Raw genomic sequence first — 20,875 nt, forward strand, 5'->3', positions numbered from 1 at the left:
CCCAACCCCTCTGTTTACCAGGAAAAGGCATTTACAGCCACATGCAGGAACCCTTCAGAGCTGTCAGATTTTACCTCATGAGGCCAACCTACCCTTCATGCAGCCAGTGCAGGGCTGGGGGATATCACTGCATTGCACCCTTGTGTCTGTTCCCAACCTGCATCACAGCAGCTGAGAGCTGCCAGGTGTCACTGGTGTTTGGGACTCACAAACACATCCCTTCAGGAGCCAACATGGGGCAATTCTGTGGCCTCCCCTACAGCATTTCCCACAGATTGTCCTCCAGGCTCACAGTGTCAGGGTCTAATGACACATCCCCTCATCTGGAACAGCTAGATCAGGAGAGGAATCACATTTTACAGCTCTACAAAAACCTGAGGGATTTTTAGCATGGAAAGACCAGTTCTCCTGCATACACTCCTTTTATGCCATCCCATCATTCATGCTAGGGTCAGTTTGTCATATCCGGTGAATCACCCAAAGACAATCTAATTAGATGCACAAATGGGTAAGTCCACATAATTTAGTGACTAACAAAAAATCCTTTGCCAACTTCCTTTATGGAAATCCCTCCATCCCACCAGGTTACAGTGACTCACACTATTCCCCTCTATCTAGGCTGCAAAAAAATTATTCCTGATTTATCATATGAGCAAACAAATTACAACATCAGACTCTTTTCTTTTATCTGACCTCAAAAGTTTGCCACAATGACCTAAAAGCACATTTTTCCTCGTAATTTTTCCTAATGCCCCTCCACTACAATCAGCCTCAGGGCAATTTTGGATAGGAACCTCAGACACTTATTTTTTGAAAATTTACTCCAAACTATTTGCATCAGCATCTATAGTATTTTAAAGCAGATGTTCATTATTGAGATTAAGGAGTTTTAGGTTTGGGGGCTTTTTTTTGGTTTTGTATATGTAAGATTTTCTGATAGTTCTTTCTCTTGTTGGTATTAACATTCCTATTTCCTGGTAAAAAATAAAGGGAAAAAGAAAATTATTGCTCAAAATCTTCTCCTGACTATTTTGTACACATATCTTTTTGGGAAATTGTCAACATTCCCTTATGGAAGAAGGTTTTGAATAATTTGAAGGGTCTGGACTTAGGTAAACTTTTAAAGAATTTGGAAAAAATTAAGAGACACTGAATTCTGCACTGTCATTCAAAGATACTGCACAGATTATTCTGTGGATCATATTATTGTGTCCATTAGAAAAATTCCCTGGAATATTGGGGATTAAAAAAAGATTACCTGTGGCTTGTGACTTTGTGTATAGCACAATGCAGACAACAAATTGTGTATTTGTAGGAGTGAAAAACTTTCCTTGGCAAATGGACAGGCTGATATCTATTTATATGATTTGTATACACAAAGACTTTCCAAACTCAGGTCAAGTCCTAACACCTTTAATTGATCTCACATTAGGTCAAACTAGACTGTATTGGGTGGCTTAATTCACTTGGCTGCATTTAAATCTATAGAGAAATATCCTTGGTAATGCATGGCCCAAATCCTGCTGAGGTAAATCAGAGGAGCTGCGTAGCAATTAAAGTATTAATTGCAGATATGTGTTTTGTCCATTTTATTTTCAGTTTGTCTATGCATTTACCCATATAAATACCTAAACATGCCAAATTAGCTCTTTTGTATTAAAAAAAACCTTAAGTGTTGAATCACATTAAATTAAAGAGCCACCTATGCTTTCTGTTAACAAAGGAGAAAAAAACCCCAACAAACTGAACCAAACCAAACAAAAACCCCAGCCTATCATTAAGATCTGTGAAACTGTCACTTTCCTGGATTGGATGCTTCAGGTGGGAAGTGTGAGCAGTTAGAAATTGAGAGTTCAGGTTACTTTTAATAGCAGGAGGAAACTGAAAAATAAGACACATTGAAATTCTGACCTACAATAATATTCCATTCTGTTCTGTGGAGTTTGGATGCATTAAAATGTTGAAATAGAGACCGGAATAATGTTGGTGGGTTTTAGTATTACAGTTAAAACACTGCTCAGTCATAACCCCTACAAATGACTGCTTTCACTTCCATTTTATCATCAGCATAATTAAAAGAAGTCTCTTGAAAGGGGCATTCTCATTACAGCCAAGGACCACTTCAGACCCCATTGAAATGAAAAGACAGACCATAGATTAGGGGCAGATACAAGTGGTAATTTCTAGGGAAGCATAAAATACCAAATGTAACAACCATATTTTATGTGTTCAAAAGACTCACAGTATTTTATTGTACAAAGAGACTTTGGCTCACAAAGACAACTTCAACAAAGTGGCTCCTATCAGATATTCTAGAACGACTTCAAATTCCTTATCAGAAACAAAAGTTATTTTGTTTCTTGTATTATTATTTTTAATTTACAGTCCTATAATTCAGCTGAAATTATCCAAAGTAAGTATAAATGTTGAATAACTACGAATTTAAGAGATTTATCCAACATGTCACAGAGGTAACACTCTATTTCTGTGTTCAGCTCCAGAAAGTAAAAGCACGCACAGCATTTTACATGATCTAGGGCTCTTTTTTCAGTGTTGAGGGAAAAGTATTACCATTGTCACTACACCAATATATTTTACAGAATTGCTTCAAAATACTGACTTTTCAAAATACATCAATATTTCAGTAGCTTTTTTGATCAAAAAACCTCAGCACTCATGTTTACAGTTGAATAATGAAAGAAAATCCAGATAATCAAATTATGAGTATTATTTATTTCCTGTTTGTTAAAAATACTTTTAAACACATTTCATTTGTCTGAAGCTTACATTTGGAAAAATTTGGCTCCTCTAATCTGTCAAATCTTTGGACTTCAAGATGTTATGAGCAGATGAAATTATGAATCCAGCATTATTAGTGGAGACACTTAGGTCATCCTAAAGAACAAAATCAACTTCACAATTTCTGCATCTTGGACTAATATAGCAACAAAATATAGTAACAAAAAATGTGTTAAATATATGTGGCTCTACTTTAAAAATGCTTCTGGGTCTTGTTTTTATTCTCCTCTCAGCAAATATATCATGTGTTATCTGTAGTCACAAATGTATTCCAAAATATTCTTTAAAATAAATCCAAACTGCATTTCCATGTCTGTACAAGTAAGTTGAGATTGTGCTATTGTACTTAGAGGACATTCCAGTCCAGTTGAGTTATATCACCATAAGTTACATGATTGACTTTTACAGCAGAAAGAAAAGGTTGTACTCAAACAACTGTTATTGCCTCAATGGAAAAAAAAAAAATCAATGAATGTAAAATGAACAAGAGATTTTGTCCAAGTGCAGTTAATACTACTGAAGAGCTATGGATATTAAAAGGTCAACAAATAAATTAGTCCAAGTGTTATGAAATGAATGATTTGGCTTATAATTGTATTGAGTGCAAATTGTTCACTGCCTATTAGACCAGGTAATTTTTAACCATGGTGCCTCAATTACTGTTCCATGAGCAATAATACAGTTGTAAGAGCCACCGCTTCGATCGGGTGACCTGGGAGACACTCCAGGACAGCTGCCTCTGCTATGATGGATCACCCAGCCTGATCTCCAAATGGTGCCAAACCTTCCCTTCCTGGGAGGGGATCTCATAAAAGAAACATTACTGCTTGATTCATTTTACCAAAATGCTTGAGTTTTCTAGCGTCAGCAGCTGGGCAGAGATTGTGAGGCTCTGTATTTCTTAGAAGAATTACGACAAGAGGCATCCTATTGCTTCCTGCACTCTCTGCTAAATGGCATCATGATGGTTTGGAGATGCTTTTTCTGCCACTCACTTGGGCTGTGCTGTGAAAAATACACAGCAATCATATTTTACATCACCATGTAAACCACCACATAACACCTAAAAGTAGGCCAGAAATGGAGACTCTAGGTGAGATTATAGACATTACTTCACATTTCTGCAATGCCCCACGTTCAGAGATCTCAAAGTGCCATTTTAATGGGAGCAAATTAAACTTCACAACACACTTTCTAGGAAAACACACCCTCTTCTCCCCCATCTTCATCAGAGACAGCCTTGAAATGTAGTTGTTTGGCTGAAATTACAGTGGGCTATGGCTAGAACCAAAGCAAGTTTTGCAGGGTGAGGTAATATCTTTTATTAGAGACACTGATACAGGCCAGAAAAGGTACAGTCAGCACACAGGAAGCAAGGATGGGCACCCAAAAACCTGTTTTATTCCACTTATGTCAGTCAGTCTAAGATATAACCACTCCCTACAAATCTTGATCTCCTCAAAAAAGAATCAATCTGATATTGCTTTCATGCAATGAAGCAACACCCATGGCTGCAGCTGTGTTTCCCCACTGCTCCTTGGGGCACGGTGTTCCCTGTGAGCCAGGGCTCAAAATAAGGCAATAAAGAGCTCACCAGGCTCCCCAGAGGACTGGGCCTTAAAGGATTGTAACTAGGCTGTAACTACACAGATCTGCTCTCTGCCCATATACAAAATAAACTGAAGAGGTAAATGCAAATCCTGAATTATCAAATAATCTGCACAGGAGAAACCACAATAATAAAAGCCTAATTAGAATAGATTGCACCCCATACAACCAAATCCTGTTTATATTGTCACTCTACTATATGTTTGATAAATCACTACATTCAAACAGTCTGTTGGGAGGGTGGTTTTCCATTTCATCTCTCCATTGAGCAAAAAAAGTGCCACATGACTGGAGTCTGAATTTCCATTTCACCAGCATCCAGTTGAACTGAATATTATTTGGCACAATACAGTGTACAACTGAGCCACTAAATGGCTGATTTACTAAATTATTATTAGATGAGCTCGTGCTGTTCCAAGCGAAAGTGCAGTCACTGTCTCTCTTCATGGTGTGTTCAAATTGTTCTGTGTTTAAATATTCAGCATGAGGCTAATGTGAACTGATGAACTGAGACTACAAACGTTCACTTTCGATGCAGACAGGGAGACAGAGATGCAACATATCATGTGGCCTGCGGAGGTGAAGATGATTTATGTTTAAGGATGCTGCTGCCTATTTCCATTAATATAAGATATTCTTAATTAGCTTTGTGTTTGATCCACGAGTTTGGAAAGGTAGCTAGAAGCTAGAAAACAGCTCCAAAACTGAACATTGCTGTGTGGCTATGGAGGCATCAGAGTCCTGGTGAAAGAGGTACTTGAGCCTGGATCTCTCAATAAAGTGCATGAGCTGCCTCCACACTTTCATTCTTTGCTCTCTTTAATATTTGAGCTGTAAATGAAAAGCATCACCTGCAATTCCTACCTGAGCATCACAAATGCTTGGTGTGTAAAGGACTGACCATGTTGTGTAATTTATGACTTTCTGAGGTGAGCGGATATGGGGGAAAAGGAAAAATAGATATTTTTAAGAAAGGTTAAAGAAAAAAAAAAAAACAATTTCTTTACTGCCACCTGCTGGAGTTGACAATAACCCTTTGTCCCACTGAGAGAACAAGCTCCTCACTCGGAGGACAGTTACAGGGAGCATTTAAAATACTGTGATCCCAGACACTTACAGTAGATTAGAATTTTTTATTGGTGCTGTGTTGCCATAACAACATAAAGACAGCAGATGACTTAAGCTAAGCTCGCAAAGCAAAAGGCTGCTCATCTGGCAGTTAAAATGAATACAGTTCACTTCACAAGTTCCCCATATGGACCCTTAGTGTATGGTAATGAGGATACCATATGGTGGGAGAAAATGCACAGAGAACAATTGTGCTCCACTGGATGAGTGAAGTGAGCGGGAAGTTATGAGGAAACACAGGAGAGAGATTTGTGTGTGTGTGCTCTCTAACTCAAGGGTTTCTTTCAGAGGGGGGTTCTCTCTCTTCTTAATCTTCTTCTTAATATATACATGCATAGAAATGACAGAGAAACATATTGCACATTTTGCAACATCATTCATCATAAACTGTCAGCTGTGTTTGTAAATCAGCTTGGTAAGATCTTAGAAATTTGTAATTCTTAAAAGGTAAAAGTGCTAAGTTTTTAGACAAAGTGCAGGAAAATTTAAGCACTTCTGACAAGTAGAAACATTAGTGGTAATCATTTTAAAAATGCTTGCATCTTCCTGCCTGCATGTTTAGCTGTAAATAATGCCGCAATGAATAAAAGCTTTGAAAACGGGGAGGGGAGGAAGAAATGGAAAAAAATATTATCATTTTATTTCCAAAAGGATAAAAAGTAATAGATGAACAGAACCATATGCATGCAGAATTCTGCTGTAAATGTACATATGCTATACAGTACGCTGTACTAACCAGATCCCAAACCTGGTGAGACAGCTTGCTAAAGGCTGCAAAGTCAATTTTGTACTACACATGCTTCATAAAAGATGAATATAAATGCATTAGTTAGACACGGTGAGCTAAATTAGAAGGTCAGGCAGGGCTGGAAGGGCTGAAATATCACACAACCAATGACTGTAATTACTCTTTTTTTAAGTCTATTAAGTGGTGTTGTTCTATCAAGGCTCAGGGGTATAGGACATGAAGTACAAGATAAAGTAATGTGTATTTATTACTCCCACGGGATCAATTTACTAGATATTTTCAGCTCCATGGAGCAAAATACACAAATGCAGCCTTTGTTACTTTCTTCAAACTGTGGCTTTTTCCTCCAAAACCTTCTCAAAGGGACTGTGTTTACCTGTTTGGTGTCTCCCTGTCATCCTCACTTAATTGTTGTATTTAAAACCAACAAGGATGAGGATACAGGAACAGAGAAATGTGGGGATCCCTCCTACAGGATACTCAAACAAGTGGTTGGAGTCGCTCAGATGGAATGTGCAGACTAGAAAATCCAATCCCAGGCACGATTTTTACCCCAAGGCAAAGCAGAGGGAGGGAGTGGAGAATGGCGCAGAGCTCCTTGTCATCATGTTAGCCCTGATCTATTAAAAGTTTTGTCATAGATTCTAAATTACACCATCTGCTCTAATCATTTGCTGAGTAAATGCTGACCCAGTTATAAAGAAAGCTCAGTGAAATGTGTGTGCACACTGCTGACCTTCAGAAAGGAAAGGGCTCCTTGCCAGCCCCGTGTGCTGGCTCTGCCCTTCAGCGAGCGGTGCCTCTGTCCCTCTGCTCTCTCCTTTCAGGCTCTGCATATTCCCAGACACCCCTCTGACACCCAGCACCCCATAAGGATGACACCTTCACAGCTACCTTGCCATCTCAGAAACTTTGATGCTCTCTTGTTGAATATTTTCTATAGGATAAAGAAAATATCAGACCCCCTAAACAAGCTCCTCAACCAACTAAATGCTCAAACTGTTAGGAAACTTCAAACCCAGCTGTTGAGGGTTCAATACCAACCTTAACTCTGGTCTCACATTCCTGTAAATTTTACAGCAGAATGTAGATCCCTCCAAGCACATCCCATGACCTCCTTGCTGTACAGATGAATTCCAACAGCTCCTCTTTACATGCCCCCACTTCCTGCCCACACTTAGTATAAAAGTTTTCTAATGATTCTTTTGTTACACTGGATGGGAAAAAAAAAAAGAAAAAGTGTTTTCTTAGCTGAAAATTACTAACTTAGGTTAAAATACAGTATATGTTGAGGTAGTAGATGGCAGTCCTTTCTGGAATTTCCACTGGGTCTGTCTGAAGCAGCAAACCTGAGCTGCATTGTCTTCATTGCTATTTTAACCTCTGCTAGCAAGCCTGGGCCAACCACCCACATTTAGAGACAGCCTTTATTTGCAATATAAACAATACCCATGTCACGATGGATAAAGGGCAGATCAGTGGGGTTTCATATGGAAAAAGACAACTGCTTTTGCCAGCCTCTGATTCCTAATAACCACATGTCTTTTATTAGTGTCCTAAACGAGGAGCTGGGCTGTGTCTTGGGGGGGATTAATGACTGACCAGAGAAAAGGAGCTGAAGGGAAGGAGGATTCTGGTTACCTGTGCTCTCAGCTCAGCAGGGAGTCCCCTGAGCACTAGAGAGAGAAGCTCCACTTTCATCTACATGAAGAGAAACCACAAGTAAAGGTCCCTTTCAGGAGGGATAAGGGGTCTCCTGGAGAGCACTGAAGGAACAGACTGGGAGGGAGAGAACGTCAGATCACAGAGGGGGTTGGTGCAATGACTCGCTTCTCAAACACAGAGTGAACAATCTTCTGCTTAATCTAAATACAAGTGATGAGTTGTAGGAGTGGTGAAAATGGCAAATAAAATCTAGGAAATTGCATATAAAGAGGAATCGTCGTTATTAAATCATTTAGGATGGATGTGTTTCAAATCTAGCTCACAGCTGAAGCTGTTTTACAGCTCTAGCTGTGGAGTTTTAACAAAATTGCAGAATTGCAACGTGTCTGCCAGGGATTTATTTTAAGGATTGCAGGGTAGTTACATGAATGAACCTTAATAGACTCAACATGTTGTTGTGATCTGAACTCCTCAGTGATCTCCACTGCAGTTTATGTGCACAGGAACCAACAACACGAGTGCATTTGTGTGCACGTGTGCAGACACTCCAGATGGAAATGGGGCACACACACGTGCAGGGCTCTTCCCAGCTCCACACAGGCTCCCTACAGACTGCTCCTGCAGGACAATGACAGCATTTCTCAACCTTAGCCTCACAGTGTTCCTTTTCTCTTATCCCCAGAGGTCTCCTGTTTCCTCTGATCTGCCTCCTGTCTGTATTAGAAAGGAAAGACTACACTGCCCAGCACACTCCTGGTACTTGATCTCACTCCAGGCTTTGGGTGCTAATCCCACCGCCTCTTGTCTCTCCTGCTGGTGCCTGTGGGTGTGGGGGTGTCTGTACAGACACGCACTTCTCCTTCCACTGGCTGCCTTCCCTGACCTGCTCTGGACAGAAGGGAACAGGATTCTGGCTCAAACTGGCTCCATAGCTCAGCTGCTAACATCAGCTCCCTCTCTTTTCTCCAGAAACTATATATTGCATTTCTACTTTAAGCACATCAGCTGTCAATCTAGCAGTCCAAAGATCCTCATTTCCAGGTGCTCCCATTCTCCTCACTGTGGGAGGGAATTCTCTACTGGAATTTGCCTGTTGAAGCACTGAGAAGGGGAAATTATTTTTTAAATGTTGTCTTTTTTTTTCTTTGCCTACTTCCAGCAGATAGTTGGAGCATTTAAAAAAATTCATCCTGGGCATAAATATTGAGCACTTTTGAAAATACTGGCTCTAAATTTGTGGAGATCAAACTTCTCTAAAAGCCTCAATGATTTTAGAAATGCTGTTAATTTCTCAGCTCTGGAGAGCAGAGCATGTGCTAACACTCACTTGATGGCCTCAACAATTCTCCTTGACTGCAGGGATAAGCCACAGAGCAGAATGCTCTTGATGGTCCATGAGAAGGGCAGCATGCCCTTATGAACACAAAAATGATTACCACTTCTGCTTCTGGAAAGATCTCTAATTCATCAGTAATGTTTCAATGGAATAATGGCCACAAACCCTAGCAGCAATTAGAGAAATATTATTTGGGGTTTTTTTATTTAATGCAAAGGCACAAGCTTTTTCATGAACAGAAGGAGATGATGTGCTGTCAGGACAAGGGGGAAATGGAGGGAAGGATTTTGAGATCTGCTCTCCTCTCCTCTGTTTCTCTGGAACATTTGCCCTTTCTGCCCGTGGTTCCACTGTGGGAGCCATATGGCTTCCAACACTCCTCTAAGTAGCCACTGAGAATTGTCTGCAGTGGAACAGTGCCAAAGCCCTTCCTGGTTTAATGACATGGGGAAGAGCACTGTGCAGTGCTCACCAGCACAGGGCTCACACGTCCTTGATGCTGATCCTGGAGCCAGCAAGTGATGCTGGGAATTGAACCCTCAGTGCCTCAAACGCAGAAGTCGACATGTGCCAACCCCTGCTGCATTCAGCCTCTGTGCGTGGCATATTAATGAGACCTGAACTTGAGGTCCAACCTTCAAGCTTGCACAGAAGGAATTACCCAAAGACAAACAAAAAAAGTTCCTCTCTTCATCCTGTTTCCTTCTAAACTTGCACAGTGTTACCAGTTTCTTCACTCAGTTTGTCCAACCCTTAAGAAGTAACTTTTTTTTAGGCCATCACATCTTACTTCTGCAGATATAACCATAATTTCCCTTTATTTAAAGATCTGAAAAATTTGTTTAAAAGGTACTCTAATGAAACACATGAAGCCAAGAGGGTAGAGGAGGGGACAGATGACTCACTCTCATACCTTATCCATAAATACCTGCTAAATTTCAGAGTCAGGATATGGAGCTAGAAGAAGCGAGAAGCTTTCTTCTGCCTGCAGGAATATGTGGTACCAGTCCCAGACCAAATGGAAAAGAGGAGGGTGCTCATCCTGGAGGCTGCATTCCCACATTCACACACCAGCACAAAGGGGCATTGCTGGGGACCCTCTCAGTGCCTCAGAAGCCAAAAAGGAGCCCAATTCCTGTTGCACCACAACCCCTGGCCACATAACTCAATTTGAAATTGCCCAGTTTTATTTTACTTGAATTTCAGGATTTAAATAAAATCTGTGGCCATCTAGTAGCCAGCTGGAATGTTGGGTTTAGGGAAGTTTTGCAGCAGTTCTTTCGGGCCTTGCAAATGCCTGGTGCAAAATGAAGGCTGGCTTCTTATTTTCTGAGAAACTATTTTTCTCCAGAAGCACATTTGGCAGGAGAGGCAGGATAGAGGTGAAAAAAAAAAGCCCCTACAGAAGGATGCTCTCTTTCTTTGGAAAGGGTTGCACCTCTGGAGTGAAATTTGACAAGCCATGAAAGCTGTGTCCTGCTGCAAGTCTGTCCAAATGTTAGGGAAAGGGACAGCTTGCAGAGGGTGAACAGAGCCAATGGTAAATGTAACTCTCCAGGACAGCATGTTTCTCTGGTGGGAAGAGGGAAGGACAACACATCAGTGACCCCAAAACCACAGACTGCAGCCTTCCTAGGCAAAGATAAAAGACAGAACAAGCCTGTAAAAAAAGTCACATACTGACTTTTACTTCTTTCAAGGAATTAAACAAATTAAGTTCCAGTGTTCAGGAAATCTTCTCACCTTTCAAACACTTTAGAAATGTAACTAGTCAAAGCCTACAACAATCCCTGATGAAAACCTGTGGAGCTACAGAAGAAAGGTCACAAGTATTGCCCAGTCACAAAGGCTGTACTGGATGAACATTAACTGAACAATTCATTTGTCTCTGTCTCAGGTCTGCAAATTCACATTTTCTTTTCCACAGGGAGTGTTCTGACTCCCCAGCTCACTCAGTGACAGCAGATAAAACACGTGGTGGCAGCTGGCCACAGTGACTCCAGATCATCAGCATTGCTCAGAGCTCCTGTGGACACCAGCAACACTTAAATCCCCCACCTCTTACTCCAGTATAGCACAAAATTCACTGCAAATTCTTGCAAGGTAGCAAAACCAGATCTGAATGCAATCCTAATGTTTTCCCAGTACAAGAAACCTATCTGAACAATGCTGTCTTTCCCCCACCTTTTACTTGACAGAAATCAACAAAAAACCTCACTAATTTTCATGGCAACAAACATCACTTCAGTACACAATGCTCTAATTAAATCAGCAATCCTGAAATAAAACAGTATATAATCATTATTACCCTAAACCAATACATGCAGTAGCAATGGAGTCACATCCAATTAACTTGATTTTATCAATGGTGAAGTTCTCAAAATTATGCTGGCAAAGTGCTACTGATACCAAAACCAAAAAGCATCATTATTCCATGAAAACACTGCTCAGGTCCCAAAATGGTAACCAAAAAAGATGTTCATTGTTACATATTTTAGGACATAGAGAAAGATTTGTGTTTAAGAAAGGCAAGAGCTGTTTGAGTTAGCTGTGACTAAGATAACAGAGTTCTCCTAAGACTCCAGTTGCTGGTTGGGCTTTCTTGGTCATGCCTCTGTTTCAGCTTATCTGGGTTGGGTACCAAACCAGGACCATCATATTCACAGAGCCTTGCACTTTCAGCCAGAAACATGCAGCAACCATCTTTAGCATATTTAACAGAACAATAAACTTTGTGCTGACCTTTGGCAAGCGTTCGGGGTCACCGGGGTGCCGGGGGATAACCTTCTGTAACCTTTGGAAACCATAGTCAATGGTGGGTTCGTTCAGAGCTGAAACAAAACAAACAACAGCGTGAGGTGACAAAGACAGAGCAGGGGCTCAGGTGACAACAGGCAAAGGCACCACGAGACCACAGCAGGACCACAGAAAAACCCACTTTGAGCTCAGCAGTGACTCAAGTCTTGGTCAAAACACTGCTTGAGGTTGGTCCTTTGACTTCCACCCAAACTTTCCCACTTCAGCTCCTCCAGCAAAGCTGCTGGAAGATTTGGGGATGTTGCATACATCTTCCAAACAGGAAGCAATTATTGTCTCTGAAAGTCTCAGTGTGATAAATACTTTACACCCTATGTTTCGTGTTGGGTTTTTCATATTACGAGGAAGGTGATTGGAAGGCAAAGGTAGTTCCTCTCCCAGTGCCTTTCTTCTTCCAAATTTCATTATACTTTTAATATGCTCCATGTGCAACATCCACAAATAATTTTGTTGTGAAATACAGGCAATTGTCTTGGCAGAGGTTTTATTTGTTACTCATTGACACTGACTTCAGCAGCTTAGGCTCTAATCAGCACTAAACTGACCTAGAAAACTTAATCATTAAAAAAAAATACATCAATGTTTTTAGTTCATCTTTCCCTAGTCCTTGTCTGATAAAATGGAGGTGAGAAATGGTGAAAGTGGAACACTTTAATCTTCATGAAAATGCTGGTCTGTCTGCATTAATGGAAGCTCTGATTGTGTCAAGCCTTTAAGCACATGCTTATCTGTAAGCACATACTTAAACCCATTTGCTTTCAGCAAAGCAAATTTGAGCATATTATGTTTTTTATATGATTGCCTATAATTACAGGGGACTGCACTGAATGACCTTCTAGCTATATTTCCAGTCATATGATCACTTTAAAACTCAGATGTTAGTGAGACTTCAACATGTGCTTAGAATTTCCTAAGTGCTTTGGTGAACTGGAACAGTCAAGTATTCTCAAGCATCTCTAAACAACAGCACATCTTGACTCTCCCATGCCAATAGAGATGTGGAAATATTCCACAGCAATTTGTTTGAATTTTTTGAGTTAAATGGAAAAAAAAAATCAATTTGAATGTGGATTTTCATATTTTCAACCTTTGTTTTTGGTGAAGGAAAAAAAGTCTATCTTTTTAAAGTTTTGAGTAATTTTAACGTTTTTCTTCTCTTGTCTTAGCTTATTAATAGCAAAAAAATATGTCTTGCACAAAGTCTTACTAATTTATGAATATATCATATTTTTGTGAGGATCTTATTATGAACTCTTTTTATGCAGCTAGAATGATGATATTTGAACACTGCAAAAAGATTGAGCATTAAACTCCATCTCTCAGCCTCAACATGGCATAACCTGTCCACATTTCCATGTTTTAAGTGAACATTTTTCGATACTCCTAAAGATCTTCACGTTATCATGAAACCGGTATCTAATCCCTGGATTGTTTGTAATTAATTAGCATTCCATCACAAGCCACAGAACAATTCCTTTAAATTACTGTTACTTTCAAACCACATTTCCACAGCACATGGTCCAGCTGGCAAGCAAAGGGTCAGATTTCCATCTCCTCCTGGACCTTTGGCACATCCCACCTCCATGAGCAAATCCAGCAATGCTGCTGCAGCCTGAGGCAGAGGAAGGTGATGCTGAGAGATGCAGGCTGACCCAACATGGTGAAACACAAACGTGGGGCTGATGGGACTGCCTGGAGAGGCACATGTCCAGCAGGACCTCAGCATTCCTCCAACATCAGAAAGGAACCTTCTGACCATATCCTGAAATTAGTCTTGAGGTATTTTGGTAACACCAGACTGGAAATCCTTCAGGATTTTACTTTCTGGGCTTTTCACTACCCCAGAGGTCATGATAGCACTCCAGTTTCCTTGTTTGTTTGGGGTTTTTCAGGTATTTCCTTTCATCGCGAATATCTGAATGTGATCTTTTATTTCTATTCAGGTCATTATATAGACAATATTATGGCAACACCAGACTAGAAATCCTTCAGGATTTTACTTTCTGAGCTTTTCACTACTCCAGAGGTCATGATAGCCCTCCAGTCCCCTTGTTTGTTTGGGTTTTTTTTAGGTATTTCCTTTCATCGGGAATATCTGAATGTGATCTTTTATTTCTATTCAGGTCATTATATAGAAGGAGTGAGCATAAGGATTTTCCCTTGCTTTGGCCCCTTTCAATGTTGGGATGGTTTGGCCTCTTTTTCCAACATTTTCTTTCACACCCTGGCCCACACTGACCCTTCTGCAATGTAGTTTTGCAGAAAATATCACAATACCTTTATTTGGAACCCCCTGGTTTCCTTACCTCTGAGTTTACTTACAAGACTTCTTAGTTTAAACCTTTTTCAAATAAATTAATTTATTGCTATTTATATTTTTTATCAAAAATATCTGTTCTCTGAGAAGATTAAAAAAAAACCAAAAAACCCTACAGTTCAAATTTAAATTTCTTTTGCAAATACATTCAAAGATTTTACTGTGGTTCTGCCAAATGTGTTTCTCCTCTAATTCAGTCTAGTTTATGGCCATTTTCCCTCTAGATCCTTTGGGAAAGTAGTTACTAAATTCTGCAATGTTATAAATGGAGGCCAGTTCTGAAATCCCCCCAGAGTTAGCAGTCATTTTCTCATATCTTCCTACACATTCAACACATTTGAAATCCACAGAGTATTTCCTCTGAGTATTTTCTGAACTAAATGGCCAAAAAAAAATGTTAATTTTATGGTCCAATCTCAGAAGGCATCAAGCATACTCTGAGAGATAGTGAAAACTTTCTGCTTCAAACAGCTTCAGCTTTACTTTAGTGGTGGGGAGAGGCTGCACACAGCAATCTGCAGGATTGGGTCCTAAACTGCTATTGTTAAATACCACTCATTGGTCTACAACCCCTCAACCTTTCAATCTTATATAAATTTTTAAAAAATAAAATAAAAATAATAATAAAGGATCTTTAGCTGCCTGGACATCTGACAACAGATTGGACAATTTCAGCCCTCCATTCCTTGTTCATTTACGACCCAAATGTAATTAATCATCTCTCAATGAAAGAGATCTGTTCACGTATTTAACCCCACCCTCAGCATTAAACCAGACCAGTTATGTGTCAGGAGGTGGAAAAACTCCAAAAAAAGGGAATATTCTCATCTCCAAACACTGCAGAAGAGCTGCTACAAGGTCAGACAGCACCTCCCTGCAAGGCTTTCCCCTGCCCCAGGACACATGGCTGCTGAAGCCCATCCACAATAAGGCATTTCCCAGTCCTTTAATTCAAATAACAGTTTTCTTTCCATGATTGGAAAAAAAAAAATCAATCAGAAATACAAACTCTCTATTTATGTTCTTGACATAGTACATTAAAAACAAGCTAACACATATGGTACTTAAAATGCATTCCCATTACCTTATATTTTAAAAGCACCATTGAAAGTACTACTAACTTTAAAAAACTGTACTAAATTCAAATAGGTCCCAAGGCTAATGGAAGCAATTTGTATACCAACCCAAACTGACTGGCCCACTTTTCAAAATACAGGTATGATAATCTTGTGGTTTTAAAAGGACATTTAAATTGAAAGACTGTGAATTTAGTACATAATTATACCAATAGAACCCTTTAACTTGTCAACTTGTAAATCTAAAAGGCTATCAATCATTTCTAAAGAGGAAATAAACCTTAAAATTCTTTGATTGACAGTGCTTATTTTTTATGTGGAAAAAAAAAAAAAAGGAGTAAAGTGGCCAGAAATCCATTTACAAAAGTACATTGTTTTACATAGGTGAGTAAAAAGCCAATAATTACACCTCCAAAAGACATATAAATCAAGGTAAGTACTTTTCCCTCACTTACATATTTTAAGTTGCAGTAAACTTCAGGTAACTTTTTATTAAAATACTTTTCCAAATGCAAAGCTTATTGAAGCCATTAATAGAGTAGCATTTTCATTTAAGCTAATATAATCATTTTTGCAAATACAAGATTTAAGCCATTTTTCTCCTTCCAAACAATAAACTTTCAGCCTGTCTCTTGTGTGAATTAACTAAAATTACACCCAGGTGTACAAAATCTGTCTATCTATCCTAGTGTATGAGTTAAGGCACAATATTTATTATTCTTACCATTTTATGAATTACTTCTTAAACCCTTGAGGAAGAACTTTCTTTCAAATTAGACTCTAACAGAATAAGCCATGAAGCTCTTTATGCAGTAAGTCTAAAGCCATAACTCATAAAATCTAAGGCTTTTAATCAAGAAAATGCACAATGTCTGTAGAAATAGGGATGTGTACATTATAGTCACCTTTTCAAAGTCCAACTTATGCTCTTAACAAAAATGCTGCTCATGCCTCTGAGAAAAAATGTTTCCATCATAACCATGATTTCAAATTCTCCACAAATAATTTTAATAACCACATGCAGATAATCCACCATCTTTAAAAGTCTCTTTTTTTAAACTAGTCAGTGGAGGGCTTTTTTTAATATTTCACATAATGAATTCCTACTGTGTCAATAAAGCTTTGGTTGTTAATTGAATGACTGTCTGATGTATCTGAGAGAGGAATTTGTTTCTCTGGCCATGCTGCCAACTCCCAGCAGAATGATAGACACTTAATATCAGCAATTAAAAGGACCTGTTCAAATATCATATGGAATTCGTAGCTTGGGGTAGTGTAGGAGAGCTCTTCACCAAGGAAAACTCATTCAGCAAATGCAGAGAGTAATTGAATTAGACACATTTTAACATTATTATTCAAAGAAAAATAAACACACACTACATAGAAGCATTATGGAAATATTTCAGAATGTAAAACATATCCAGTTAATTTGTTTCCCATGCATTCATGGTTTCATTTATTCCTTTTATTTTTCAGCCCTTGTTTCTTTTTCATTCTGTTTGACCCAAAACCAATGAGAAAGCAGCACTTAGACCTATGAACTTCCCATATGCTTTTCCAGTGGAAGAGGCTGCAAGGAGAGGGAAGGGACCCTGAAGGCTCAAATAACCCAAAAAAAAGGCTGAAGGCTACAAAAAAAAATTGCTTCAGGCCCACAGGTCTGACCATCCCTGTCTCAGAGGAGAAATCTGGTCTTGATTTTTTTTAAGTGAAACACTCAGAGAAAGGCTGAATGTGGGAATTAAATATCCCACAGTGTCTGCTCCTGTGGAGCACCAGGGAGTCGCTGAGCAGTGAAATGGAAGAAGCTGCTGAAGACTCTTCCTCTGTCTCTTCAGAAATTTATTTTGTAAATTTGGCTTTACAACAAAATTAGACAGCTGCTGACAGGTCCTGAATTGCAGTGTCAAAGAGTTGGGGCTTTGGGGTCTACACAGTTGGTTTGGGTTTTTTTCCCTGTCCAATGACAGAACTTGTCAGAATATAAATAGGTGATTCTGTGGCCAAGACACAGAAGGTTTTGTGTCTCAACACCTCACAGCCACAAAAGACTTCTGCTGCAAGCCTCTGACCCTAACAAAATAAAACATTGACTGCAGAAGATGGGAATAGGGCAGGACAGACCATAACAATGTCAAAATCCAGGCACTAAAATGCCTTGCTAAGGCCCTGCAGTAGAGCAGTGCTAGTGGATGGTGCTATAAAACAACATTTTGACACCAAACCCAACAGCTCTTATGCCTCTTTCTGCCTGCTCTACAAAGACAGCAACCAAATCCCACTTCAAAACCCCACAACCAAATGAGAAAAAGTCTGTTCGGCAAATCTCCCTGCAAAGACTTTTCCTTTGCTAATTAAAGCTCCTTAAATGAAAACACACAAGCATTTGAACTATTGGTTGTTGTTGTTGTTGTGAATTTGTCTTGCTCTTTCTAAAGTTTTCTTTCCACTGACTTTCCTTGGAGTGTTTATTCCCACAAGAAGTGGAAAATGGAAGTGGGACAGCGAGAGCCTGCACAGAAAGGTCTGGGCTAGAAAGGCCCTTCCAGTGTTCACCCAGAATTTCCTTGTTTTTCTGGTCTTGGTACTTAAACATGCTCCTGTGCACTGAATTTCCATTTCTAAAATCAAACTGTGACATCATGACGTTATTAGAAATAGAGATATCCAAAATGCAATTCCTACATTTTATTGCCACGTAATGCCCCAACAGACAGCGAGGAAAATGCAGAGCTGAGTTAAATGATAAACCCAACCCAGAGCTCTCCTGAGCTCCCCAGTGACTGCTCTTTACTTGAACTGCAGATGCAATAGGCCCGTGTTGGAGGCAGCTCCACCACGTTCATCAGTGTTATTACAGACATGATAGACAGTGTGATATTTTCTTCCTGAAAACAATTTTTTTCCAGGAGCTTAGAACCAGAGGAGCAATTCCCTTCTCTGCAGCCAGTGGAGGTGCTGAAGGTGCAAGGAATGCATGTCCTGAGCCCTGTATTTTTATGGAAGTTACAGAATGTGATTTTGAGATCCATCTAGCAGGAAATATGTGTTGGTTTCCCCAAACACAACAACTCTGAAAGTTCACTCATAGCAACCTGCAATCTGGCTTGGGGAGAAAAAAAAGTCAAACAATTTGTGAGCTTCACAGTTTCTTCTTCCTCTGACTGCACTGACCTCTTGTCTAATGGGGAAGATTTGGCCTTAAGGGAGTCTGAAACAGAATCCAGTTTCAGGCACTGGAATTTAAACATCCCAATTTCTCAACAGGCTGGTGGAATTCACTGGGGATGTGCCTACAGAGGGCCAGAAGGAAATTAATGCATGTTGGTTACTTTGTCTGGCCATCCAGGTTAATTGATGCAACTTTGGCAGCCATTATAAAAGGGGATAAACAGCATTTACATGTGAATATTTTCCAGTTTTTCAAACACATTCTGGAGGTGCATGTGAGTAGGCAGCAAAAGATTCACTGAAAAGGGCTGGTTCTCAATGGCTTGTCCCTACATTGAAATAAATAAATATATGTGCACACATAAACACAAGCACAGAAATGCATCCAAGCCAAGATTTACAATAATGGGTGTGTAAGGCTTGTTATAAGATCTTTATTTAGACCTACTTTAAAACATTTTAAAAATAAAGACACTGCATTTATTTTTAAACTGTTGGCTCAGAAACAGATGCAGAGATGTACCATGCAGAGCGTGGGAGATGCTAAACTGTCACCTCATGTAACCTTTTCTTTCATTCTGTATTCTGCATATTTTCAACATTTTTTCCTTTGCATGCACTTCTCAAATTCCACAGTGTAGGTGCAGACACCTTTAAAATTGTCCTAGGGATAATTTTGGATAACATACAGGTAGGTTTTTTTCTTTTTTCACCCTTCACAAAGTCCTTTGGAGTAGACAGTATTGGAAACCATCCTTGAAACTTGTCTGTATGCAGAAATATCTCCTTTTGAATATTGTCTCTCTCACTTTTAACTTTGTTATTTCTCAAAATCTCTTCAGATTATTACAAAAAATTATTACCAGGGGATGCATAAATGAAAAACTCAGTGTCCTGTGTGAATTCCTATCACAAGCTTTTTATCCTAAATTTGGCTGTTTCTCAGAATTGTAGACTTCTGACTTGCAAGCGCACTATGGTCAGAGCAAAAAAGAATCTTCAAGAGAGAAAATTGGGAAAACACCAGCTATCACATCCAAAATCTCTGAAAATGAGACTCACAGGGAAATACAAGTGGAGCTGAATCATAAAAATGAGATGAATTATGCCTAGCTGTAATGAATATTATAGGTGTGGTGCTCTTGGAAGAGGCTGACCTGCTGTGAGGTTTAATTTAGGTCTTTAATCCCTCTCCATAACTAATTCAAAATCCCTTGAGAAAACAATAGTTTCCACACACCTTTATTTCTAAATATTAACTTTGACTTGTCTACATGAAATTGCAGTGAGGCTACTCACCCAAAAGTAAAAGGACCATTTTGGCTACACCCCAGATGATGCAGCAAATTGTTTAACATAGAAACAGTTGAGTTTGTTATTTTCTAGTTTGTAACATTTAAATAGAAATGTATAATCAGAGATTTTTTGGTAGTCTCTGATTTCAGCAGCAGATATATCACCTGCTTCCATGGCTGTTCAGGGTTTGGGGTTTCTTTTCTGCAAAAATGTTGACAATAAATGTTACCAAGGGTTAAAAAAAAAAAAATCATCCCAGCCTGTCTGATAAACATGTTTCCCTGCCCTCACACCCCAGTGAGCACTGTGACACTATACTTTTATCATCTAGTGTGTGCTCAGAATGAGCTTAGAACAGCAATTGCCAGGAATAGGCAGGCGATAAACTGCATTGATTTAACACATCTTGTTTTCAATCATGCTCGGATTTTCTGAGCACGCATTTTTCCTGTACTTCAGCTTGTAGCTTTTATCTGACGAGCTGATCCCTTTTCACTGGAAAATGAAAAGGTCGCACAATAAGACACGGTTTACTGGAACTTGAGCATGCACCAGGGAAAGTATTTTAGATAAATACTGTCAGACACAGTGGAGCTGAATTTCAACAACACAATTGCTAAACAACAATACTTATTACTCTCTAGAACAAGCCTACAAGCAACTTATGGCTTACAGCAGGGGAGATCTCAGAGTTTGGCTCAGTAGTTAAAGAAACCTTATTAAAGGTTATTTAAAGATGCAGCATTGCTTTTGCCTTACGTGCACCTATCTGCCCTATCCCAGGACCAAACTAACACTCCCTCAATTCCTGTCCTAGTTAACTTATAAATTATGGAAAACCACACCAATGACTTTTCTTATTCTTTTGTCTTTTTTTTTTTTTGGCAGAAAGGGGATTGACCACATGCTTGATT

At 39.3% G+C, this 20,875-nt stretch overlaps 1 protein-coding gene across 8 annotated transcripts in view; it reads right to left on the reverse strand.

The window, feature by feature from the left end:
* The window catches only part of EBF1 (EBF transcription factor 1), a 267,407-nt gene that overhangs the window by 17,265 nt on the left and 229,267 nt on the right, over positions 1 to 20,875 (reverse strand). For all 8 annotated transcript variants that reach the window (XM_039701549.1, XM_039701548.1, XM_039701547.1 and 5 more), the window contains exon 11: positions 12,027 to 12,115. In XM_039701549.1, coding sequence (XP_039557483.1) covers positions 12,027 to 12,115 — 89 coding nt within the window. The remainder of the gene's footprint in view (positions 1 to 12,026; positions 12,116 to 20,875) is intronic.

This window comes from Passer montanus, unplaced genomic scaffold, assembly GCF_014805655.1.
Source record: "Passer montanus isolate IOZ18808 unplaced genomic scaffold, ASM1480565v1 scaffold15, whole genome shotgun sequence".
Lineage (NCBI taxonomy): Eukaryota > Metazoa > Chordata > Aves > Passeriformes > Passeridae > Passer > Passer montanus.